The following is a 26,774-nucleotide window of genomic DNA, read 5'->3' as shown; positions in this document are numbered from 1 at the left end:
GGCCTGGCACAAGCTTGGGGTTCCTTAGAAGCTTCTAGCTTCTTAAAGCATCTTGACGTCAGCATTCATCAGCAAAAGAGAAGAAGAGGAGGAAGAGCAGGAAGAGAGAGGTTTTATCTTGTGATCCATGAATATAAGGGGTGGAGACATCACACCCTCTTAAGGTGTCTGAGCCAATAAGGAGTTGCCTCCTCGGAGGGAAGTTTTACGAGTCTTTGTTCTGTAGCAAGATATTAGCATAAGACACTGGATTGGATGTTTGAGAGAAGAACCCTCTAGATTCTTATAATACTAATGTGTCACAGAGTTAGTAACATGTAACATAAATTACCAAATAGGAAATGAAAGTTGGAGTCCGTAGATACCAAGCATGCTGCCAATGTGATCTCAGTTAACTATACATTTGCAACTATGGAACATTAATACCAAAATAGTTCAAAAGAGAGAATTAATACATAGAATAAAGCCTATAAAAGGAAAGTCATGAGATGGGAAACTTGGATACATGTTTATACATTTCCCAAGTGGTTATATAGAGAATACGTAGGATTAAGAGAGTTTATTTGTCCTTCTCAGGAAGGATGAGTCACTAGTCTCTACAGCATTCTTATGGATCATAAAAGTACCATATAACTGTAACAGGACACCTAGTTGTGCCTGTGTGCTAGCTACACTTGGGATGTTGGTTGCAGTTTTAGGGGGATGAGTTCAGAGAACTTTGATAGTGAGAGTGAGTTTATGGGTAATTCATTGAATACCATGAATAATTGTGTGGCTGATTGGTCCAGACGCTACAGAGGGTGAGGCGATGGTTCACTGGTTGGAGTGGGTTCTGGAGCGAACTCAGTGGCTGGAACTTCCCCTGCATCCTTACGCACCGCAGGGGCGGCCATCTTGCCTGTGGGCACTGGCAAAGCAGCCCTTTTGTCCTTCGCGTCCAGGGCGTCTGAGTGCGTTACAACCAGTGAACATGAGTCCATAGTAACCGGCGAACTTGAGAGCGTTGCAATAGACGAACTTGAGAGCGTTGAAACAGACAAAGTTGAGAGCGTTGAAACAGATGAAATTGAGAGCGTAGCGCCCGCCCGGCTTGAGTGCGAAGCGGGCGCCGGGCTTGAGAGCGAAGCGGCCGGCTGACTTGAGTGCGAAGCGGCCACCGGGCTTGAGTGCGAAGCGGGCGCCGGGCTTGAGAGCGAAGCGGCCGGCTGACTTGAGTGCGAAGCGGCCGCCGGGCTTGAGAGCGAAGCGGCCAGCTGACTTGAGTGCGAAGCGGCCAGCTGGCTTGAGAGTTTCGGAATGCCAACTGCTCGTGCTGTAGTCAGTGGAGGATCATTCGTGCTGGATCGCAATCCTCTCCGCTCTCAGGCAGGACCGTGACGTGACTCTGAGCGATCAGCGTAGACGTGACGTGACTCTGGGCGATCAGCGTAGACGTGACTCTGGGCGATCAGCGGTCTCTGATCGCTCCGATCTCCGATCTCCGCCCATATTAGTTAGTGCACATATTAGTTAGTGCCCATATTAGTTATAATGATGGAAGGGCGAGCCATGGCGCGAGCGGGTGATTTGAATTTATTTCAGGCTAGGCTCGAAGTGGATCGTAAGATTAATATTGGTGTAGAGCAATCGTAAAGAGCAACCATGAGCAGCAGCATTGAACACACCGACGATCCATTTGGAACAGAGTGTGAGGAAAAATAATGCGTCCTTTCAGCGAGAAGACCACAGCGGACATCATACCAACCGATCAATGGCTGAGGTAATATTCTCATTCTACATTTGAGTGAAATTTTATATTGTGTGGCTGCAAATTTGTGTTGTTGATAGTTTTAAAGATAATGTTAGCATTTCTAAATGGTGTTCAGTCACATACTGTAACTTGGAGCAACACTTAAAATTGCAGCAGGTGTCATTCAATTTTCCATCTGTTTTAAACCAAGAAAAATTAGATATTTATAAAGTCTGTTCAAGTTTATATGAGGTCTTCGTTCATACTATATGTGGTAGTACCGCAATTATTATATCGCTTTTGAAATGCTAAACGTTGAACACTCTAACATGGCTAACTACATCAAGACATTGATCGAATTCAGTGATCAGCCTGTAGGCCTCAGTACACCTTACTGTATAGGCCTATAAGGGAAACCATAACCAACATAATAAATTGTATATTCTGAGCGCATCTGCTTGCAAACACAAAGCATGGATATATTAAGTCTTATAATAATTTTTTAAAGATATATTTTTTCTTTCAAAAAGCTCATCTTTGGTGGCCTGAGTAAATTTTCATTACGTACTGAATCATAGGATACACTGTATAGTTGGTTTCACTCCAGTTGAATAGACATTTACACCCCTAGATAGTAATATGATGCAGCTAAGTCAACCTTTCCGACCTTCACCTTCAACTCAACCTTGCCAAGACAGAAGTGCTTGTGGTTTCAGCCACCCATCATTTGTGTAATAATTGGTCAGTTAAATTTCACAGACCACACTGCTAGAACTGCCCGATCTTGCAGATTTGCCTTGTACAACATTGGGAAGATCAGTGCCTTCCTATCTGAACTACTACCCAACTCCAAGCACTCCAAGTCATCCAAGCACTTGTTCAATCCAGACTAGACTAATGAAATGCTCTCTTGGCCACTTGCATCAAAGTCAAGGCACTGATGTTTGCTTACAGAAAAATAACTGGCTCTGCACCTCTTACCTAAACTGACTGCTTCAGACTTACACACCCTCCAGAAGCTTGTGGTGCCATCCCAAAGAGGCACAAAATGACTTAAACTGACCTTTACCTGGACTGTTCCATGCTGGTGGAATAACTTGACTAACTCCAACCATTTTAAAGAGACTGCTAAAGATTTTTTTTTTTTTTTTTTTTTTTTTTTTGAACACGACATTATTTCTGCTTAACTAAAAAAAAAAAAAAAACTTTCTACGTGTACTATGCAAGACTAGCTGGAAATTGTCACTGCACTTATTGTTGATTCCACTGTACTCCTAATTTGTAAGTCGTTTTGGATAAAAAAAATTACTGCATATGTATAAAATAACTATACTAAAATAATTGTCTTTTAATGTAGATATTTTTGCATGTTCTAAATGATATAATAAGCTTGCATTTCCTATAATTCAAGTAACTTGACATACAAAGTGTTATATACAATGATTAATACTTTAAATGTGCATGTTCATTCCTTTTATTAAATGTATTCTGTACTATATTTTGATAATTTAGCAGAATTGGTTTTAAAGGTTGATATTTATATGTATTTCCAGGTACTTAATTTAGAGATTGATTGAAGTTGTGAATGGTTCTGTAAAAATAAATATTAATAAATGTTTTTGAATTTATGTGCTAATTGCATTTTTATAAATATTTTTTTAGTTATTGTACATGGAAAATCTATATTTTAAAAGTAAATTAGTGTAGATGGACAGAGCAGCTTGATAAAATAACTCATAAAAACCTTAAATTCGCAGAGATTAACCTGAAAGTTAGTTGTTTCTATGTAATTTGACATAGTTTATCAGTTTTTCCATGGTTTAATAAATGATTATCAATGGTAATATACTGTAATTTAATGAATTTTGACTATAAAGTCTGTTCTGTATTTTTACAGTTTTTGCATGTAATTTTGTGAAATGGTTATGTGCTGTAATTTAACGGAATCCATCTGGAAACTCTGCTGCCAGACTTTTTAACGTTATTTTACAGGATTTTAGCCGCTCAGAACAACATCTGCGCTGGTGGGTAAAGCATATTCAGCGGCAGGTCAGGCTGCAGCATGCCTTCACACTATTTCTATACTTCAGGCATACCAGGCTGACCTGCCTAAAACAATCAGCCGGTCTATGGCAACCTTGGTGGCCACGGAGAGGCATCTCTGGTTAAATTGATCAGATATTAAAGTGCATATTGCAGGTTAAACATTTTTTTCGAGATGAATATATAACCTTGTACAAAAATACCATATAAAAAGGCACTGCAGGGTTTAAAAATGTTTTGCAGGACATAAGGGCATGAATTTAGTAGATAAAGTGACAGTCTCTGTAAAAAAACGCTTTTTTTTTCAGCGTCGCGTCATTTTACGTCACTCAAAGGAGTCGATCAGCGAGCTCTGTGTTGACTCAGTGCAGACTAGGCTGGTATTCAGTGACAGCGGTCATGAATTAGCGTGTTTTCTGTAGTTTTTGTATTCTATTTATCATCGTCATGGTAAATTATTGTGTTTGTGGAAGTTGCACAAACTCAAGCCTGTCAGGACATCGAGTCCAGAAGTTTTGTTAAGGAGTTTGCAGCTATGTGCTGATCAGGAAATTGTGCTCAGAGTGTCCTGCAATAAACAGATGAATAACATATTACAATAAATAATCACAATATACATACATAATAGCAATTTACATGCCATTCTACATTCAATACAATCCTCAGGGTTTGTACTGCGCTACCGAAATTAACCGCTAGAGGGCGCATGAAGCCCATATATCAGGGATCGCGAATTCTCCATGACTCTGAGAAAAAGCTGCGTCATCATCATATTGGCAGAGCCACGGGAAAATACGACAAATATTATTAACTTGAAACTGATTAAAATGTGTTAACATTGCACAAAGTAACTACAAGCAAGGAATAAAGGAAATACTAACTTAAGTAACTTAAATAACTTTGTATCTCTATTATATTCATGGCTTTGAGTACAGCGCGAATGCTGAGATTATGAAGGAGATAAACAACTCGATAATTTACATTAACCAATGCTGTAACACAGCAGATAACTATACTAAAGAGCACAAATATTTAAACAAACTTACATTTTATCATGAACGCACACATGAAGTAAACTTTGAAGGTTAAGATAAAAGCTTTCTTCTGGACACCCTGCTTTCTCCTCACGGCCTCACGACTCAGTTGCCTCAGTCGTCGAGAGGTTTCAGGAGTCTAAAAAGCAGGTGGTGGTGAGGACAGCCCCTTCCGGGGAGAGGTGGATCTCACCACATTACATGGTGCCCACACCTCTTCAATTCAGGTCTCACCCACCCAAGGTCAACCGGGTTCTCTCTATGGTAGTCGACTCCGTGCAGTCTCTGGTTCTGGAACAAGAGGTTCTGACTCTCTTGCAAAAAGAAGCTATAGAACGGGTTCCTTCTCCCAGCAAGCTGGTTTTACAGCGGTTACTTTATTGTTCCGAAAAAGGATGGAGTGCGTCCTATTCTGGATTTTTGCATAGTCATCGCACAGTTCAAATGCTCAAGTTCAAATTGCTTACACTCAAACAGATCGTGTCAAAGATCAAATCCGAGGAATGGTTTGTGACAATAGATCTCAAGGATGCATACTTTCATGTATTCATCCATCCTCAACACAGGAAGTTCCTCAGATTTGCTTTCAGGGGCGAAGCATATCAACACCAAGTTCTTCCTTTTGGCCCAGTGTTATCACCCTGCACTTTTATAAAATGTGTAGATGCAGCTCTGGCTCCACTGAGCCACCAGAGCATTTGCGTATTAAATTATATCAACGATTGGTGGATTCTAGCTCAATCTGAGCACATGGTGGTTCGGCATCGATATGTCGTTCTCGCTCATATATGGAAGTTGGGGTTGAGACTTAACACCAAGAAGAGTGTGCTTCTTCCAGCTCAGAGAACCACTTTTCTAGGCGTGGTGTGGGATTCGACTACACCACGACGTGCAGGCACGTCTTTCTCCTGCTCGCATTGCTTTGATTCTCTCAGCTGTAAATGGTGTGAAACTAGGCCAGTCACTCACTGTAAAACAGTTCCAGAAACTGTTAGGTCTGATGGCAGCTGCGTCCAACATGATACCTTTTGGCCTGCTGTACATGAGACCTTTACAGTGGTGTCTCAGGACCAAGGGATTCCATTTCACATGATTAAGGTCACGCGGAAATGCCTTGGTTCCTGTCCCGAGGGCCTGTGTTGGGAGGTCCTTGTTGTTGCTTAATGCTAACGACGGATGCGTCTCTCACAGATTGGGGGGCGATCATGAGTGGTCGCTCGGCTCAGGGTCTGTGGCAGGGCCATCTTCTTTCCTGGCACATAAATCAGCTGGAAATAATGGCTGTGTTTCGGGCTCTCAAACACTTCCTCCCAGACCTGAGGGGCCATCACGTGTTGGTCTGCATGGACAACATGTCGGTGGTCTCTTACATCAACCATCGGGGGGTCTGAGGTCATTTCACCTTTTCAAGCTGGCCCATCAGATCCTCCTGTGGGTCCAAGGGAAGTTGCTCTCACTGAGGGTAGCTTACATCCCAGGGCATCAGAATGTGGGGGCAGACATCTTGTTGAGGCAGGGGCCGAGGCCCGGGGAATGGAGAATCCACCCCGAGGAGGTGTTGAATTTTGGTCGTGTAGAAGTCGATCTATTTGCAACTCAGGAAACAACACACTGTCTGATATGGTTCTCTGTATCTCATCTGATGTGGTTCTCTGATGTGGTTCTCTGTATCTCAGGCTACGTCTGTACACCATTCCCCCGATTGCTCTGCTCCCAGGAGTTCTGGAGAGGGTTCCGTCTCATATTGGTAGCTCCTTTCTGGCCAACCCAAGTGTGGTTTACGGACCCAGGAAGGACTGACTCTGGCTCCCTTTGAGCCCCTCCACCAATGTCCCTGGGCCTATTGTGCTTCAGGCCTTCTGTTCCCCACCATTTGCCTCTTCAGATCAGAAAAACTTAATGTGCTATGTCCCGTCAGGGCATTAGATGCATATGTCCACAGAGCTGCCCTGTGGCATAAAACAGACCAATTGTTTATCTGTTATGGGTCTCCCAGGAAGGGGAGTCCTGCATCCAAGCAAAGAATGAGCAAGTGGGTGGTTGAGGCTATCTCACTAGCTTATGAGTCTGCCGGACAGCCCTCACCTTTAGCTGACCGGGCACATTCGACTAGGAGTGTGCAAAATGCTAACTTTTGTGCCAAAATTACAGGCTGTAACTTTATTCCCCTCCTGGTAAAAACCAACCATTCGCCCATTAAGTTGGTGAGCTAATCAAACTAATGTCAGGGAGAGAGCAAACCAAGGTGGAGAATAATAACAACTTCAACCTGCAGTTCACCCTGCTTCGACCCTAGACTGCAGGAGCACTTGTCCTATTCAGGGCTGTAACAAAGTTAAAGGCAGCTGCAGCACCTGGGGGTACGAAGAGACAAGCCGAGATAAAAGGATATGGAAGAATGAGGAGAGACAGAGAGGAGAGAGAGGAAAAAAACTTCTTGGTCTGGTCCGGATGGCAATGACAACTCCTCCCCCCCATTACCTGCTCCTCCCACATCATGGTGGAAGGCATCAGGCTCCAGCCTCAGCAAATGGTCGCAACTCATCTGCTCCCTCATGGATGGCAGTCGCCCCTCCACAACCCAGGCGGACAGCAGCGAGTTCAACCATCCTCCCGGCAAGTTACTCCTTCCCAATCGCCTCGAGTGTCAGCAGCGATAGAGTCTGCTCAACTTGATGGCAATGCGAATTTCCCACAGCGTCAAGGGCTCTTTGACAGCACGTTCTTTCTTCCTCCTGGGTTTTGAGTTACCATGGAACAAAGTTAAAGGTTCAGGGAAGGAGACAGGAACCATCAAACGTAAATATAAACTTTAATGACAAAATAAACAAACATGAAAAAGGAAAGTAAATCGGCAGCCCATCACAAATGACTGCTGCTTAAAAACAAAATTCTCCTTTTATTCTTCCAGATCTCCTCCCATGAGAATCAAGGCCAGCGTGGTGCACAGGTGATGCTCATTAGCAATCGTGCCACTGGCCTCATGCCATTCCCACGGCTCTCAGCCTTGCACAGCTTGCCACAAGGGCATTATAGTAGCCACATTTACGAAAAAGAGGGATGCTTACTAATAACAGGTGTGCTCAACTCAAGAAACAGAAGACTGAGCATGACAGCTGGCCTTGTTGACAGCAGGATGATTTATATTGTCACTGATATCCATGTTATAATAAAGCACAAAGGAGACTGAACATAGAACATACAGTCAACAGTTTGTCAACTGGTGGTTTACATCAACTAATATCAGTAGCTGATAAAGTTTATGCAACAATGCCTCAGATTTACTGCTCAATCTTAAAAGTAGTGACAGGTGCTACACATACTTGCACGAGATTAAGCTGCTTTGAGAAGCAGTAATGACCAACGTCCTCTGATCCACGTCCTTGAGCAGCTCGGCCTGGTGTGCCTGAAACACCACCATGGTGTGCAGAGCACCACTGAACTTGGCCTATATACGCCTTCCACACAAGCTGCAAGGTGGTTTGGTATGGCTTTGAAGGCAAGGCTGGAGCCTTAAGTGAAGTGCCTCAACCTGTGAAAGATAACCAAATAGTGGTTCCTCCACAGGGGGCATCTTCACATACCCATGCTTGCCCAGTCCCTCCACATTTGAATAGCTCAAATGCTAGAAATGTTTCTTCCAAGACTTCTCTATCTCAGTATGAAAGAAAAGGACGGTGTAAGGAAGGACGTTCATGGCCCACTAGGAAGTTCTCGTTCAAGCGACCACAAACAACTTGCCATTTCTCACATGACCAGTGCACAGCTTGGGCCATTACATCCAATAGTTCCTCATATGCAGGGCTGGTGGGAGAACAATACTCAGTCGAAACATCATCACCTAGTTCATGTGGTTCTCCAAACACATCCAGTTCCTTAGAACCAGGTTTCTTAGAATACAGGAACAACATGACAACATAGACTGCAGTCAGCCAATAGATTTGGCACGTTTAGATGCCGGTCACACTGAGGCTGTTCCCCATATCATCAACTCCAGATGCTGTGTTGAAGTTCCACTTCAAAAGGGAACTTAAAGATGCAATAGGACATTTTTACAATAGCGAGCTAGCTTTCAAATCATAACATCACACCCTCCCTTCAGAGCATCTCCAAAGCAACGCCTCCTCCAAAACACATAAAGGCACACACAGCTGCTCTCGGCAAAGTGTCACAAGAAACAACATTAAAATACTACATGTCTCAAAGCACATAACATTACAATAATAATGAACACAACTTTAGAGATCTTGTATCTGATTGATGCAGAATAATTTCAGCGTTGATACTGTTGACATGGAATTACATAATTCAGAGTCTTAGAACGTGAACATTCCGGTTAAAATGTCATGGGTTGCCATCTCTTAATTAAGGTAGTTTTGGCGTGAATGCAGCATAAGTTTGTTGTTTTGGAGGAACTATATAAGGTGGCTGCTGTTTGATTACGGCACTCCCTGACCGACGTCAGTCTGTTCTCTGCATAGCATGAAACGCACTGATGATGTATAATGTCTGCGCGAACGTGGTGCAAGGGTATGTAAAAACATTTGTTGAAAGGCAGGTAAAACAAATATAAATACATTTAGACCTTTTAACAGTGATTGCTATCAGGATATGAGGAGTTCCTTATCGACGCTACGTCAGTGACGTGATGCATTTTGCATTTTTGTGTTCGTGAAGCACTATTGTATCCAACCAATGAGAGAACGTGACGTCAGAGGCGGGCGACGTCGGGGACCGGAACCTATAAATCATGCCCAGAAACAAAGAACGCTAGCTTCTGTTGTCTTCAGTAAGCGCTATTTGTATCTTGTCTGTCTTATTTACTGTTGTCTGTCTACCATCTCGCCAGAAAGTGATCTCTTCGTCTGAGGACAAGAGTTTCTAACAAGTGAAATAAGACACATAAAAGATATATATATAAAGAAAATGACGGAGAAAAGCCAGCGTTTCACTAAGTGTGCACCTCCTTGCCCGCGATTCATCGTGGAGGGAGATACACACGAGATGTGTGTGAAATGCCTGGGAGTTGAGCACGCACAGGCAGCTCTTGAGGGGGCTGTCTGTTTGCACTGTGAGCGGCTCACTCTCAGGGCGCTGCCCTCACGCCGGGCGCTCTTTGAGGAGGGCGCTGCGGCGAGTGTTCCCCGCGGGTCTGGTCCCGCTGCTGCCGAGGCACAGCGAAGGCTGCACTCGTGGGGTTCACAAATGGATCTAGCAGAGGGGGGAGAGACGGGCTTTGCCTTATCGCTTCCCTTACCTGCTAGATCTAGTGTCTCTCCTTTGGTGGTGGAAGCACGCGCTGCGGTTTCTTCCCCGCAAAGGGAGGCACCGGCACAGAATATATCTTCCTCCGAGGAGGTTGATGTTGAAGGTGTCGAGGGTGGTGATGAGGGACCGTCATCCTCATCTCCAGCCCATGAGGAGCTTATGGAGGTAGTGACCCGGGCAGTAGAGAAACTAAATATAAGCTTGCCCGCGGAGGAAAGCGTTCCTAAAGTTAAAAGCAAGTTGGATGAACGCTTCCTCCCAGCTAGGTCACTATCCCAGCGTCGGGGACTGCCGTTCTTTCCCGACCCTCCACACCGAGGTGTCGAGGTCGTGGAATAGACCTGTGCAGTACCGTGTCTTCAGCCCACAGACATCAATGTACAGCAATATTACTGGGCTGAAGCAACACGGTTACGAAAATCTCATCCCCCTGAGGCTGCTGGGCGGGGGCAGCCTCAGCCGATAGCCGGCTCCTCGGGACACAGGTCCCAGCAAAAGGCTAGTGTGGCCGCCCGTGCTCCCCCGCGGAAAGCTTGGGGACCGGAGCGTGCTGCACAGCCAAAGCCTTCCGGGGGTAGGGCGGATCTGAGGACCGTCATTATTTCCCGGAAGGCTTCCCAAAAGAAATCCTGACGCTCATGGGCCAGGGTTTCTGAGGGCAGCCCTCTCCGAAGGGGTTCGACGATTAATTTCTATCGTTCCCCATCGGTGCCCTCAAGGGACTGTTCTGCCAACCCTGCCACCCAGTGTGCGACAGGGCGCAGCAGTCCCTGTCGATCCTCCGAGGAGGGTCGGCCAGCACGTGATTCGCTTATCTGCCGGTGCGCCGCGTCAGATAAACGAGCCAAGTGCTCAAAAAACACCAGAGACCAGTCTCGAGAGGCTGGTTCCCTTAGTAGAATTTTTGGGGGAATGGAAACTTCTTCCGAATATTTCGAAATGGGTGCTGCTCATGGTAGAACAGGGTTACAGAATTCAGTTCGGTTCTCGTCCGCCCAGGTTCAGTGGAGTGATTCACACAGTGGTAGCTCCAGAGCAGTCTCTGGTAATGGAACAAGAGGTTATGACGCTTTTGCAAAAAGGGGCTATAGAACGGGTTCCCTCTCCCAGCAAAATGTTGGGCTTTTACAGCCGCTACTTCATTGTTCCAAAGAATGATGGGGGGTTGCGTCTGATCATAGATCTTCGTATACTAAATCGATCTGTAAAGAAGTTGAAGTTCAAGATGCTTACACTCAAACAGATTATTCCACAGATCAGATCCGAGGACTGGTTTGTGGCGATAGATCTGAAGGACGCATATTTTCACATTTCCATCCATCCTTCTCACAGGAAGTTCCTCAGGTTTGCTTTCGGGGGCGAAGCATTCCAATACAAGGTTCTTCCCTTCGGCCTATCACTATCACCCTGCACATTCACGAAGTGCGTGGATGCAGCCTTGGCTCCGCTGAGACTCCAGGGCATCCGCGTGCTGAACTATATCGACGATTGGTTGATTTTAGCTCAAACAGAACGTCTGGCAGCTCAACATCGAGATGTGTTGTCGCACATGAAGAAGCTTGGGCTGAGGCTCAACGCCAAGAAAAGTGTGCTGGTTCCGAGTCAGATTGCCAACTATCTTGGGGTAATCTGGGATTCCATCACGATGCGGGCGCAATTGACTCCCGCTCGTGTGACTTCCATTCTCGGGGCCATGAATGGGGTGAAGTTAGGCCGGTCACTCACTGTAAAACAGTTTCAGAGACTGTTGGGTCTGATGGCAGCTGCGTCCAACGTTGTTACTTTTGGCCTTCTGCACATGAGACCCTTACAGTGGTGGCTCAGGACCAAGGGGTTTTCTCCAAGGGGAAATCCTTTTCGCATGATCAAAGTCACGCGGCGGTGCCTTCGTGCTCTGGTCATGTGGAAAAAGCCTTGGTTCCTGTCCCAGGGACCTGTGTTGGGAACTTCATGTCGTCGCGTAATGCTTACGACAGATGCGTCCCTCACGGGCTGGGGAGCGATCATGAGTGGTCACTCAGCTCAAGGTCACTGGGAGGTACACCAGCTCTCCTGGCACATAAATCGGCTGGAGATGCTGGCAGTGTTTCAGGCTCTGAAGCACTTCCTCCCCGACCTGAAGGGCCACCATGTGTTGGTTCAGACAGACAACACTACGGTGGTCTCCTACATAAATCACCAAGGGGGACTGCGGTCTCGGCCACTATGCAAACTGGTCAGTCACATCCTCCTGTGGACCCAGGGGAAGTTACTCTCGCTAAAGGCGGCATATATTCCGGGGTATTTGAATATGGGGGCGGACGCTCTGTCGAGGCAGAGCGCGAGTCCGGGGGAATGGAAGCTTCACTCAGAGGTAGTGGAGCTCATATGGAAAACATTTGGTCGAGGGGAAGTCGATCTCTTTGCCACAGAGGAGTCAACTCAATGCCCATCTACAAGGAAGCTTTATATGTATAAGTGGAAGGTTTTCGCTACATGGTGTAGTCATCATAGGGTGGACCTGGTCCACTCATCTGTCAGCTATGTGCATCAATTCCTCCAAGAAAAGCTTTTAGAAGGCTTAACTCACTCCACATTAAAAGTGTATGTGGCTGCTATTTCAACCTATCATGTTCCTATGGGTGGTGTCTCGGTATGTCGAGACCCCTTAGTTGTTCGCTTCCTTCGTGGCGCACTGAGGCTGAGGCCTGCAGTACGCCCAAAATCTCTGACCCCGGACTTAGCCATTGTGTTACAAGGGTTGGCTGAGGCGCCCTTTGAACCTTTGGAAGATGTGTCAGATAAAATGCTCACATTGAAGACTGTGTTTTTACTGGCCATCTCATCCTTGAAAAGGATAGGTGACCTTCAAGCTCTTTCGGTTTCACCATCATGTTTAGAGTTTGCACCAGGCATGGTTAAGGCCTTTCTACATACAAGGCCTGGTTACATTCCTAAGGTCCCCACTAGGGTTCCAGGTCCTATCGTTTTGGAGGCTTTTTATCCCCCTCCGTTCACTAATCCGGATCAGGAAAAACTTAATCTGCTGTGTCCTGTGAGGGCATTGGACGCTTATGTTCACAGAGCTGCCCTGTGGAGAAAATCAGACCAACTATTTGTATGTTATGGGTCCCCGAGTCGAGGGGGCCCAGCGTCTAAGCAGAGGATGAGTAAATGGGTGGTTGAGGCCATCTCATTGTCATATAAAGCCCTGGGGCGTCCATGCCCCTTGGATGTTAGGGCAAACTCAACAAGAGGTATGGCTGCTTCAAGAGCTCACATGTCAGGAGTTTCCTTGGCAGATATTTGTGGCGCTGCTGGATGGTCATCCCAGCACACCTTCATCAGATTTTATAATCTTAATGTGAGTAGTACTCCGGGTGATTTGGTGTTACAAGATAGCAGCCAGGCACTCGGAGCCACGGCGTTGTGGGGACAGCGTTCCCATCACGTCACTGACGTAGCGCTGATAGTTCCCACGAAAGGGAACATCTTGGGTTACGAGTGTAACCCTTGTTCCCTGAGTAAGGGAACGAGACACTACGTCACGCTGCCGTACCTCCAGCATGCCTGGAGCGCTTACTTCAGACATATCACAGAAGCTAGCGTTCTTTGTTTCTGGGCATGCTTTATAGGTTCCGGTCCGCGACGTCGCCCGCCTCTGACGTCACGTTCTCTCATTGGTTGGATACAATAGTGCTTCATGAACACAAAAATGCAGAGGATTCCCATCACGTCACTGACGTAGCGTCTCGTTCCCTTACTCAGGTAACAAGGGTTACACTCGTAACCCAAGACGATTTTCAAACAGTATAACAAAAAAATGTTTCTGTAGAGAATCACCTATTGCACCTTTTAATTATATATAGGGGTTGTAACAGTACATGTATTTGTCCTGAGCAATCACAGTTTGGTGCATACATTCAGACAAATGCAGTCAGTCAATCTAGAAGGTGGCACGCATGGTAATACAACACTGTTTGCTAACCGCCACAACAGGAAAAAGCACAGTAGAAGAACAGACAATCTATGCATAGATATGTTTTACATGTAACCTCTCAACTAATGTTTCATCCGTGGAAAGACATCAATAAAACAGACTGAGAATATCTCACATAGCATTACATTTACCTCAGGCAAGCATTTCACTAAATATATGCTCTATATTAGCTTATATATTCATTATATTTACTTTACCTGTTAGTAATGTCTTAATTATTTAATAATTATAATTTAATAATCAAATTTTTAAAAAATTGTCATGAAAACAAGTCATGTTATGACAGTAACTGTGTAAATGATCATATTTCAAAAATGAATTGGAGTAGAAAATTAATTTTATAATTAGATTAAGTTAATGCAAAACCACTGTTTAATAAAAAAAGAAAAAAGAAGCAATTTTATGTTTAGTTTTCTCTCCCTGCTTTACTGAAGCCGCACCGAACCGTGACTTCAATACAGATGTACATACCGAACTGTCATGTTTGTGTACTGCTAAACCCCTTATATATTTATAGTTTATATATATATATATATATATATATATATATATATATATATATATATATATATATATATATATATATATATTATTATTATTATTATTATTATTATTATTATTATTCATCCAACCCAGTCTACCATATAAAAAAAACACATGTAATATAGGGCTGGGCGATATATCGAATGCTTTTGTCACACGCATTTCGTCAGTAAAGCTGGTTCCCTGATTACCGCTAAATCGCCATCACCTGCTTTCAAATGGAGCGGTATTTAATAGACAGAGCCGTAGTTAACTGACAAGCCACGCAATATCGCGTTCAATATCGATATGAATCGCCGTCGATATTGAACGCGATATCGCGTGGCTTGTCAGTGAACTACGGCTCTGTCTATTAAATGCCGCTCCATTTGAAAGCAGGTGATGGCGATTTAGCGGTAATCAGGGAACCGGATTTACTGACGAAATGCGCGTGACAAAAGCATTCCATATATCGCCCAGCCCTAATGTAATATACATGTATTTAATTGTTTTAATTACCCTGAACAGTTAAGATGTAACAAACAAGAGGGTCAGTCCTTTTTAAAGTGTTCCTCTGGGTTCAGTGCTTAAGAACACAGCCCCGCAGTATGAAATGGATTTTTGATTATTTTCTTCAAATTAAATCCAAATTAAACCAACAGTCATAAAGTCATCTTTTATGAGACATGAGGCCTTTTTGCTTATTCTAATGATAAAGTGTCCACATAACATCTCAGAAGAGATGAATATGATGAAGTAAATATCTGAAAAATTGCATAAGCTCTCAAGCAACACTGAAGTGGATTCAAAATCTAATATTCTGGCTATGTTAAGCTGCCAAGAGGTGATTTTCCCACAAACAAAGCAATCAAATGTGATTTGTCTTGCTCTGTTGCATTCACTGGCAGCTTTTCGATGCCAAAAAAAAAACATTCTCTGCTCAAAAGAGTCTTATTGGAAAATATAACTATACTGATCCTTCTTTAGAATTTTCCATTTTTACCTAATTCTGCCATGGCGTATCCCGATCAAGCAGAAGAAGCTAGATGCACAATTTTTAATATTATCAGTGCACATAGTTTGACTTGTGATGCAGAATCACAACGTGTTCATTTGAAGAACACAAGGCCAGAGAAAAACTGGTCCCCCCGACTGACCCGGACTAACCTGGTTTCTTTCAAGGTTTTTTTTTTTTTCTTTTTTCTCCACTACTTTCATCTGATAGAGTTATGTTTCCTTGCTTTTAGCTTGCTCAGTTGGGGTTTAAAAGACATTTAATGTTCAGTAACAATATCAATGTGACTGCAGTGACACCAGTGGTAGTCAGCCCACTCATCAACACTACTGAATGAGTACAAAATCTGAACTTTTCTTCTGCTTTTTAACTGAATTGAATTTTTTTCATAATTGATGAACTCTGCAACATCCGACACTGTTATTGAACTAAACTGAATCAACTCTGAACTCACTTGCACTGAATAATGGCACTATTACCTTTTGTAGAGCTGTAAGCTTGTTTCATTATTTGAAGCACTATTATTGAACTAAATTAAATGAACACTGACTGACGTAAGCTGAATCATGCTATTATCTGTTTTATAGATGAACAGAGACTGCTTCATAACGTTTAAATCATGATGTGTGTGTATATATATATATATATATATATATATACACACATTTTTTTTGTGTATATTACCTCCCTCCCTCCTCCCACATTTCTGAACACTGAATAATCATCATGAATGTGAAAATGTTGAAGGTTTTGTTTCTGATATATTATCTGACACAAATAAATGTATGTATTATGATACAATATAACAAGATAGAGAGAAATGGCAAGTCTAAAACAACTAATCAGAAAACAAAATATTTCACAATCCATGCACACAGAAAATGGTATAGTAACCACAATTTCATGTGACTGCATGATGACACTAATAGTGCTGCAGTATCACAGAGTTTAGCAGTGTTTCTGACTAAAAGACAGCCAATCCCTCCTCAAAAAGCAAATTAGTGGCACATTTTCAACATCAATGTTATTATCTTCAGTCATCTGTCATCTAACATAATCAATGTTTGTGAGTCCTGAGAACACAGTGATGACTGCCATGATTAGAAGTGACAATAATTTGCAAGACATTGTGCTGTTATATATTAACAAAGATATTTATTTCTCTCTTACAATCCTATTTTCTGACCAAAAATAATTTTCCATCCTAAAGCTCACAAAGGTGCTGATAGTGATCAAACCCAAAGCCTGAGGTGAGCCTGAGATGCTGTGGTGTGCTGATTGGTCTGAATGTCTCACATTTACTTGAGTCACATGAACAAGACAGAAAATAAGGTTTTAACCAATGCTCATACTGTCCTTTCTTTGGTCTCTGCTCTTGGATTCTAGCCTTTTTCTTTACCTGAGCTCTCTCCTTCAATGGCATCTCTCTTTCTCTCTTCTGAGACTCTTTATTCCATGTATCCTTCTCTCACTTTCTCACACTTTCTCCTAGATTTCCATCTCTTTTACTCAGATAATGTTCTATTTAAACACAAATTTTCTGTCTAATGACTAATGTGTAATCATTTCTTCTATATAAGAATTAAAGCCCTATTCGAAAGGGATTTGTTTTACATGGAGAGGTGGGGTAAAGTATTTATCACCAGAGTTTCTCAGTGATTTTAGTCCCTTCTGAATGTGCCATTTAAGTAATAATTACCGACAATGTCAGTTAAGATTATGGTGACTTTTACCTTTGGAAAAAGGTCTGGAAAAACCATTCAGATCAAAAAGAAGGTCAAAAGCACTTGTTGGAGGCACAAAACTTCTTTTAACTTTAGGTAAGTGTCTATAGGCCAATTTCACACTTCCGGGTTTTTGGCTTCCGGAACGATCCACGCAGTGTAAAAGCTTTTCCGGTTACAGTGATAGATAGCCTCGATCAGAACAAGCTCAGGAATCAAAGTCGTTTTACGAATTAAATGTCATGAAAATGTTTGAACGTTCTTGGTGAATTATTGGTGAGACTACAGAGCTCTCATTAAGAGCTAAATTTAATAAATAATTTGAAGTGATGGCGGTTAAACTGGTTATATTCTTTGTGTATGTTTGGCGCGGCTATGCATTATCGCGCTCCATGTGCTGTACAGACGGTGCCTGCGTCTCAACGTGCACACTATCCATCCTAAATAGTAGTCTATGTGTAATATTCAGTGCTATTTAGGGTGGATAGTATGCACATTGGGATGTATAGAGTGCTTTTAGCGACGTGCTGGGGAAATGATCAGCTGGAAGCTCCCTTATCACGCAAGATCCTCTGATTCATGAAACAGGACCACTCGCACCCTGATATTTCTGGATATAAACCTTACAGTCTGATATAAACACTTCAGTCTCTCACTCATTTTCCTGTCGTCATCATCTTAAAGTGTGTATTATGCACAGTATTATTGTGCTGTTGCAACATTAATGCAAAGACTGATAGTTGTACAATGTGGTGTTGGAAATTAATTAGGTCTTAGTTTAATCATTTTAAATGATCAGGATTAGTTATAACATGCTTGAATGTGGGATGATGCCATATGAGATTACATGCTATATATATTTAAAACATATTAAACTCACGACAATATTATGTATCTCGATTTTATATCCCCCATTAAAGTATATATTGGGATTTTTTTTTTTTTATTATTAATAAATTATATAAATAATGTTCGTCGTACGTAATACGATCGGGGAAATTGCTGAATGAGTAGCTGCAGCCTTTACTGTATGACAGCTGGTAATATAATCCACCTGCCGGTAAATTCAACGGTCTTAGCGGCCGTACAAGCTACAAACCAGTAGAAAATAATTTCTTTGTAGATTATACAAAAGCGACTTGGAAAACAGACAAAACAGAAAAGGTAAGAAGTGATATTTGCGAAAAGAGCATATCAATCTAATAGCCGTAGACGCATAGCGGAACTAACTTTACCCTGCGTCACGTGATTTCCGATTCTTGTGAAAAAGGCCTATTACCAACAGAATCCAATCAGAATTTAATGAATAAATTGTTGGACTGGACCTAACAATATATATATATATATATATATATATATATATATATATATGTGGCACATGACGATAGGGAGGTGATGGTGGTGGGTAAATTGAGTTTCTCAAAGTTCCCCTCCCACTTCTCAAAGTTTTACTGAGATGTCTTATCCCGTGCAAATTGGCCATTAACAGGGGCGGACTGGCCATCTGTGTGATCTGGAGAATCACAGAACGGCCGGTACTCCAGGACGGCTGGCGGGCCGGCCCACCACCCGCCTCGCACATGGTCATCACCTGTTTTTTTTCCCCCCACTAATCTGTTTCACACTACAGTACTTTAGGTGGCAGCAATGCACCTTTATGTTGGATGCCAGCTGCACTGGCCGTGGCCGCCAAGTAAGGAGAAGAAGAAGTGAAAGAGTAGGAAGAAACCAACAGCAAAGACGTTAGATCAGTGGTCTCAACTGCCGGCCCGCCCACCCCCTCTACCTGGCCTGCAACTGATCTCAAAAAAAAACATAATGGGGCCTGCTAAATTATTATTATTTTTCTCTAGTTGCTACCGGTCTGATATGCAAAGAAAAAGTCGCCGTTCTATGAGGGCATTCACATATCGCGTCATATAAGCGGCCGCGCCGCATTCTCCTTCTTGCTTTCGCTCCAGTGGCGTCTCCGTCTGTCGTTGCTTTGCAACCATGAGCCGCGCTCTCAACCGCGTCGCTTCTATTATGAGCGCGCTTGCCTAAATTACAGTAAAAGCACTCGACTTTAAGTCACGAGCGTCGATTTAAACCACCGAAACGCGTCCGATGCAGCCATTAAACGTTACCGATGCTCAAACGGCATCTTGGACAAATGTGTCTCAGCTGTGTGAGCAGAAGCGCTGCAGGTGTCTGTCAAGAAACAGAAGAGTCTACAAATGCATTCATGGATTGTATTTGTTCAGTACAGTATTGTTCAGTGCAAGATTTTAATGTTATTTAAGCTAACATAAAGTAAGGGAAATACACTAAATGTTAAAAACTAATAATGTATTTAACAATGAGAGATTTTTATTTTTTTGGCAAAATAAAGTTGATATATAGCTCTAGTTTTTTTGTTTATTTCTGACCCCTCCACACCACAAGTGTTACTGGTTTTGTTCCTAAATTACAATTTTTTTATTTCATGCATCTTGTTGGATGTGAGAAGTTGCACCAGACTATTGCAACTAATAGTATTACATTAGTAGTATTATATTACTATATTAGTAGAATTATGTTAGTAATAGTATTATATAATTATATTACACTCTGTAACAATGAGAGAGACACTGCTGTTTACATTTAGTATGCTAAATAAGATATTTATAGTATTGGTATAAAATTATTTTAGTAGGCCTAATGAAATTTGAAGTAAATGAGAAATAATGCAAAGGAAAGTAAATTTTCTGAAATGTTGCGCTTTCTTGCGCTTGAAGGTTAATATGGCCCTCCTAGGTGTCAATCACAGAAACGGCCCCGCAACAATTTGAGTTTGAGACCCCTGCTATATGAATATTCAAGTTAATCTAGGATAATATGCTTTTAACACAACATCTAGTCAACATCAGTGCTATTGCTATAATTTGGATGGTATAGTATCATGAGCCACAAATTCAATTAAAGTCTTGTGACACTCATGCGTTATTGCTGTTGTTGTCGAGTTTCCGCACGCCGATTGCTTTGGGCCGGGCCTAGTCAATGTCCAGGGCCGTTTTTTAGTCCCAGTCCGTCCCTGGCCATTAATATTACAGACATCCTGTGGTGAAATTACATTACTCCTACTACCTTTGTTATACTAATCCCGTCTTAATAGGGCTTATGACATTAACATCTACATTTTAACTATATCAAGTAAAACATAGTGAAAGCAATAAAATGCAGTCTTCAAACTAAAAAACATCAAATGCTCCATGTCTCATTTTCTCATTAAGTTAATTTGTGATAAAGGTGGACATAACAATTCTTAAAAAATATTTAATCAGTCATTTAAATCCTTCTCACACTGAAACCAGGAGGATTTTTTTGTTTCATCACTGAGCTATTGACAGAGAATCACATCAGTCCAAGATACTGCATTTACTTGGCATACAGTTTGCTGCCTTTATAAAGAACCAAAGTTATTACCTTCAGATGCATTTGCAGCAACAAACTACACCTCTGTCAGCGTGTTGAAACTGGTGTGGACTGTGTCTCTAATGTTTGTGTGTGTGTGTGTGTGTGTGTGTGTGTGTGTGTGTGTGTGTGTGTGTGTGTGTGTGTGTGTGTGTGTGTGTGTGTGTGTGTGTGTGTGTGCTTTTGTTTTAACAAATGTCCCCACGATGTAATATAAATGTGAGTTCACCTACAACGTCCCCACAATGTAAATTAATTAATAAAAATACTAAATTATGGTTTTGTGAGAAAATAAAGGTGTGCACAGTTTCCTGTGATGGTTAGGTTTAGGGTTAGGTAGGGTAGTGGGATAGAAAGTACGGTTTGTACAGTATAAAATGCATTGCGGCCTATGGAAAGTCCCCACAATTCACAAAAACAAACGTGTGTGTGTGTGTGTGGTTCAGGTATACCCTACGTTATGGGGAAAAAAATGTCCCCACAAAGATGGCAATATCCAAAATCCTTGGAAAACAGCTTATAAATCATACTAATTGATGTTTTTTGAAAATGTAAAAATGTTTAGGTGCTTACATTCTTTTATTATTATTTATTTAAAAAATAAGCTGTTACACAGTTTTGTTTTAAAATATTAAAATATATCCACTAATTCAGAATCAGTGTGATCTAACCAACATACAGAAAGTCATTTGGTTGTCATGTGATGGAAACCATAAAACAAATCTTGACATTTTTATGAACAGGCAGACTTTCTGATAAGACTATATAGCCTTGAAAATAACGATTAAGCTGTGCACATTCTACTCCAAGCATAAGGAAAGTATTTTAATTATTTTTCATTTATATTTACACGATTTGAAAATTTAAAGTCATTAAAACAAGATATTTGTAGACAATGCTAGATAACATGAATACAAATATAACATTTATATTACAAACATAACATAACTTGCCACATTTCTTTTAAACAACATGTATTAAAAAAAACTTCTCGTTTAGTAGTATCAGCTGTGCTTAATTTACGTCGATCAATGGCTGCAGCAACACAAAGATGTCGTGGAAGTTTTGTTATCCCTATAAAACTAAACGTGCAAACTGAGACAAAACTAGACACTTTAGTTATTTATGATTAGTAGATTTTTGATCATTTTAAAGATTTATACCAGCTGAGATCAAAATTAAAAATAATCTTTACTGCATGCAAAAGCATCACAGAATGTCATGATACAGTAGCCTACGTGTAGATATCCTACAGCTCATTCCACAAAAAAAACACCCACCTAACAACGAGTTGGCAAAGCCGTACCACACGCATCCACTGTCGCCGATGAGCCATCGCCCTTGAGTGCTCGCCGCGAAGCTGAACGGCGTGCCCAACATGCAAACTAGTAGATCACTCAAGCAAATATTCACCAGCAGAAAGTTGATAGGGGACCTCAACACCTTGTAGCGGCAGAAAAGCACGAGAACCAGGAGGTTGTTGATGAATCCGAAAGTGCCGATGAAGCCCAAGCTCACCGCCACGAGCAGGTGGCCAGTGGGACTGAGGGTGCTATAGGAGGAGGACGCCTCCAAATGTCCCTCCACTGCACTGAGGCACAGCGCGCCGTTCGCCCTCCTGCAGCTGATCACACTCAAGTTGGACACAATCATCGCAGTCCGTTCTGGGTGCGCATTGAACAAAAGTCACTGCCTTGTTTTCTGGGGAAAAGCAAAACATTTATTGTGCTCTGGCGTTTTGACAACAGACTGCAATCCATAGAAAGGATATTTATTTGCTGAAGAGTTTAAGTGTTAGAAGAGATGCACGACGATTTTTGTTGTTTTTGTTGTTGTTGTTGTTTTTGTTTTTTTGTTTTTGCAATTGCTGAACTTTGTTGCTCGGATCAGAAGTGGGAATAAAGTTTGCCGTCCCTTTGCTCCACCGTGTGGTGATTACAATCCTCATATGCGGTGGAACTACTGTGTTGATTAGTGTACCTCCTTCTCAGCTGACGTCTGAGCCTGTCGGCTCTACTGGGGTTTCCTACATCCAGGTTACAAGGACAAAAACCTCTGCAGCGCACCTGCTCTGAATCCGCTCTGTAACATATTTTGAAACGGTTGAGAAGTAGTAAAAGACTGGAGAAAGTTTGAAATCCCTTTCGTTATTTGAATTACCAAAATCATTGAATCACGTATGAGCGCTGTCCATGGTACTCAATGTTTATTCTTTGCAATTTCAGAATTCTTCATTGACTTTCAGGCAGTCAATGTTTTAAATGAATTTCCCATTATCGAGAACAAATCGGCGCTCGTTCAGCCTTTTGGCGCCCCGATCATAACGTTGATTTGTCTTAAAGAAGAAAACGAAAAACTTGAGTTTTGTGATGTATATGTAATGCGTAAATGTAATAAAGTGGTAATGACAGTGTTCTACTTGTGTTCCGATACCAATAATAACGGAAATCGAGCTGTTGCCACAGTAAGTCAAATGCGATTTCTGTTTTCAGCGTTTGTTTAGAGCTAAACTAAATTTTGTAGTTACTGAAGTGTTGATGTAACGCCGTTGAAACATATATAGGCTACTTACTGTTTGTTAATAGAGAGAATACATCTAAAATAATTCATTTTGACTTCCTTTGGTTGATCAGACCCTCAACATAATTTGCACCCTGATATAATTCAGTGGGTTTTGGTCTGAAAACCTCTGAATTAGGGTGTATAGAAACAGGATTTTTTTCCAGCCTCTTATTGTCCAGGACAAAATAAATAAATAATTATGTAAATTTATGAAAATAGGGTTGCAGCCAAAATAATTCAATTGAGTTGGTCAACTTGAATAGTTCATGAAAAGAGCTTGTTGGTGTTGATGAATATGCATTATACATTCTGAAGTGATTTTGTGGTCTAAAGCAAAAGTCACACATAACCCTACCATGTTCGTTTTCAACACAGTCCCTTCTGTTTATTCCTCACTCTGGATCTCAGGGAAATGTATGGATGCTGTAAATCCGCCCTGACTAAAACAGATGTGTTTCCACAACACACAGACTCGTCGGGGGGGAAACAGTTTTCATCCCTCTGGATGCAGGAGAAAGCAAAGCTTGTAAAAAAGCTTAAGGACACTGTCATTTCTGATTTTAAATGTCCATTGTTTTTCATCAATTCATCAATAAGGTAATCTGGACTGTACATGTAATTTGTTACAGTTTTTTTCGATTGCTAAAGGACAGTTGTTACGGGTGGCTGGTAGAGAGATGAGGCAGATACGGATTTCCACGATAATAGAGACTTTACTTCAAACAATGGCAATGAACAACAGACAGACACCTTAACAAAACAGAGAACGGACGAGGAGTGAAGGGAGTGAGTGCAATATATGGGGAGTGCTGACAATAGAGTCCAGGTGCAGGTGATGAGTGACGATGAGGAGCAGACGAGGGAAGTGAGTGCAGGTGTGGAGAACAGGAGGATTCTGGGAAATGGAGTCCAGGGAAACAAGGGATCTGTAACAGTACCTCCCCCTCCCGGTAGGCGCGTCCTCGCGCCGTAGATGTAACAACCGGGAGGGGGGCGGGCGCCCTGGAGACCTCAAACCGGAGCAGGGGAAGGAGTAAACTGGAGTGGAGGTCTCCAGGGCAGGTCCAAAAACCATGGCGGGTCAGGAGCCGTGGGCAGCCATGGGGGGTCAGGAGCCGTGGGCAGCCATGGCGGGTCAGGAGCCGAAGGCAGCCATGGCGGGTCAGGAGCCGTGGGCAGCCATGGCGGGTCAGGGGTTGAAGGCAGCCATGGCGGGTCAGGAGCCGAAGGCAGCCATGGCGGGTCAGGTGCAGCGGGCAGCCATGGCGGGTCAGGTGCAGCGGGCAGACATGCAGCGGGCATACATGGCGGGTCAGGTGCAGCGGGCAGCCATGGCGGGTCAGGTGCAGCGGGCAGCCATGGCGGGTCAGGAACCGAAGCCTTCGAGGCGTTGAGCCCAGGCGGCGCTGAAGGACTGGCGGGTGATGGCGGAACCGAAGGCTCTGCCGACCGAAGCGCAGCCGGGGCTCCAGAAGGCCGCAGTGAAAGCAGAAGGACAGCCAACAAAACGAACACCGGGGGGAGTGAGGAGGCCAACTGAATCCGAGGGACGGAGTGACGGAGCGGAGACGGAGGAGTGAAGTCCAGAGGGGAGGGCAGGCTGATGAATGACCAAGGTGTGAGTGGAGGCAGGATGGAGACTGGTGAAGCTGGAGGACTGATGGGCAACGGTGGAGCAGAGGGAGGTTGGAGCCGGGGTGAAGGTAATCGCCCAGAGGTCCGAGGTGGAGATCTGGGCGAGGGGGCTTGAGGTGGAGGTGCAGTATAGACATGACTTGGAGGAGGCGGGAGAGGGAGGCAGGGAGGGAAAACAGTCTTTGGGCTGGAGAGTTCAATCACAGAGACCATACTAGGAGCGGCAGGCTCGGCGGCGGCGGCTGGAGCGGCAGGCTCGGCGGCGGCGGCTGGAGCTGAGGGCTCGGCGGCGGCGGCTGGAGCTGAGGGCTCGTAGGCGGCGGCTGGAGCTGAGGGCTCGTAGGCGTCGGAGACTGGAGAACTTTGCTCGGCGGCGGAGACTGGAGAACTTTGCTCGGCGGCGGAGACTGGAGAACTTTGCTCGGCGGCGGAGACTGGAGAACTTTGCTCGGCGGCGGAGACTGGAGAACTTTGCTCGGCGGCGGAGACTGGAGAACTTTGCTCGGCGGCGGAGACTGGAGAACTTTGCTCGGCGGCGGAGACTGGAGAACTTTGCTCGGCGGCGGAGACTGGAGAACTTTGCTCGGCGGCGGAGACTGGAGAACTTTGCTCGGCGGCGGAGACTGGAGAACTTTGCTCGGCGGCGGAGACTGGAGAACTTTGCTCGGCGGCGGAGACTGGAGAACTTTGCTCGGCGGCGGAGACTGGAGAACTTTGCTCGGCGGCGGAGACTGGAGAACTTTGCTCGGCGGCGGAGACTGGAGAACTTTGCTCGGCGGCGGAGACTGGAGAACTTTGCTCGGCGGCGGAGACTGGAGAACTTGGCTCGGAGGAGACTGGAGAACTTGGCTCGGAGGAGACTGGAGAACTTGGCTCGGCGGAGACTGGGGTTGAGGGCCATTTCATCCCCTCAAATACAATTAAAATCCCCACAGGCACTGGAGCTGGCTCTGTGGGGACTGGAGCTGGCTCTGGAGATACTGGAGCTGGCTCTGGAGATACTGGAGCGGGCTCTGGAGATACTGGAGCGGGCTCTGGAGATACTGGAGCGGGCTCTGGAGATACTGGAGCGGGCTCTGGAGATACTGGAGCGGGCTCTGGAGATACTGGAGCGGGCTCTGGAGATACTGGAGCGGGCTCTGGAGATACTGGAGCGGGCTCTGGAGACATTGGGGCCGCTTTCTTCCTCCTCCTCCGCTTACTGGGCCCAGTAGCGGAATATGGGTCCAGCCTGGGGCAGGCAGGGAGTTCGCTGGAGCGGTATGCGGAGGAAGCCGGAGGTTGACTGACTGGCCCGGCCAACCGTGTTTCTGGATGGACCGGACGACAACACTGATCCTGAACCTCTTTCACTAAGAATTTGGAGCCATTCAACCACAAAATTAAATTGATAGTTTCGCTTAAGGAGAAACAAAAAACAGGTTCATCAAAACGGATAGTGTCGTCATCCAATCCATCCAAAAACAGGGAGATCAACTGAGCGTCGGGCCAGTTAGACAAGTAAGCAAGTTTTCAACGAACTCCTCCACATACCTCTCCAGCGAACGTCCTACCTGCAGGAGCCCGATAATGCGTTCGCTGGCTGTTAGGGTGAGAGGCGATGGAGGAGCTGGATCCAGGGAGCTGGGGAAAGTCTCCATTTTTTTTTTTTTCGTGGAAAATCCGGTCGGTTTGGGTCCGTTCTTCTGTTACGGGTGGCTGGTAGAGAGATGAGGCAGATACGGATTTCCACGATAATAGAGACTTTACTTCAAACAATGGCAATGAACAACAGACAGACACCTTAACAAAACAGAGAACGGACGAGGAGTGAAGGGAGTGAGTGCAATAT

The 26,774-nt window shown here is 43.9% G+C and overlaps 1 protein-coding gene across 1 annotated transcript in view; it reads right to left on the bottom strand.

Moving 5' to 3' along the window:
- The window catches only part of tmtopsa (teleost multiple tissue opsin a), a 142,639-nt gene extending 120,240 nt beyond the window's left edge, over positions 1 to 22,399 (bottom strand). Inside the window, exon 1 of the mRNA XM_067363206.1 lies at positions 22,027 to 22,399. Within this exon, the coding sequence (XP_067219307.1) occupies positions 22,027 to 22,399 (373 nt within the window). The remainder of the gene's footprint in view (positions 1 to 22,026) is intronic.
- Positions 22,400 to 26,774: the final 4,375 nt, after the last annotated feature.

This window comes from Chanodichthys erythropterus, chromosome 16 (genome assembly GCF_024489055.1).
Source record: "Chanodichthys erythropterus isolate Z2021 chromosome 16, ASM2448905v1, whole genome shotgun sequence".
NCBI lineage: Eukaryota > Metazoa > Chordata > Actinopteri > Cypriniformes > Xenocyprididae > Chanodichthys > Chanodichthys erythropterus.
Note: the sequence above shows the minus strand (reverse complement) of the source record. Positions and strands in the feature narration are given on the sequence as shown.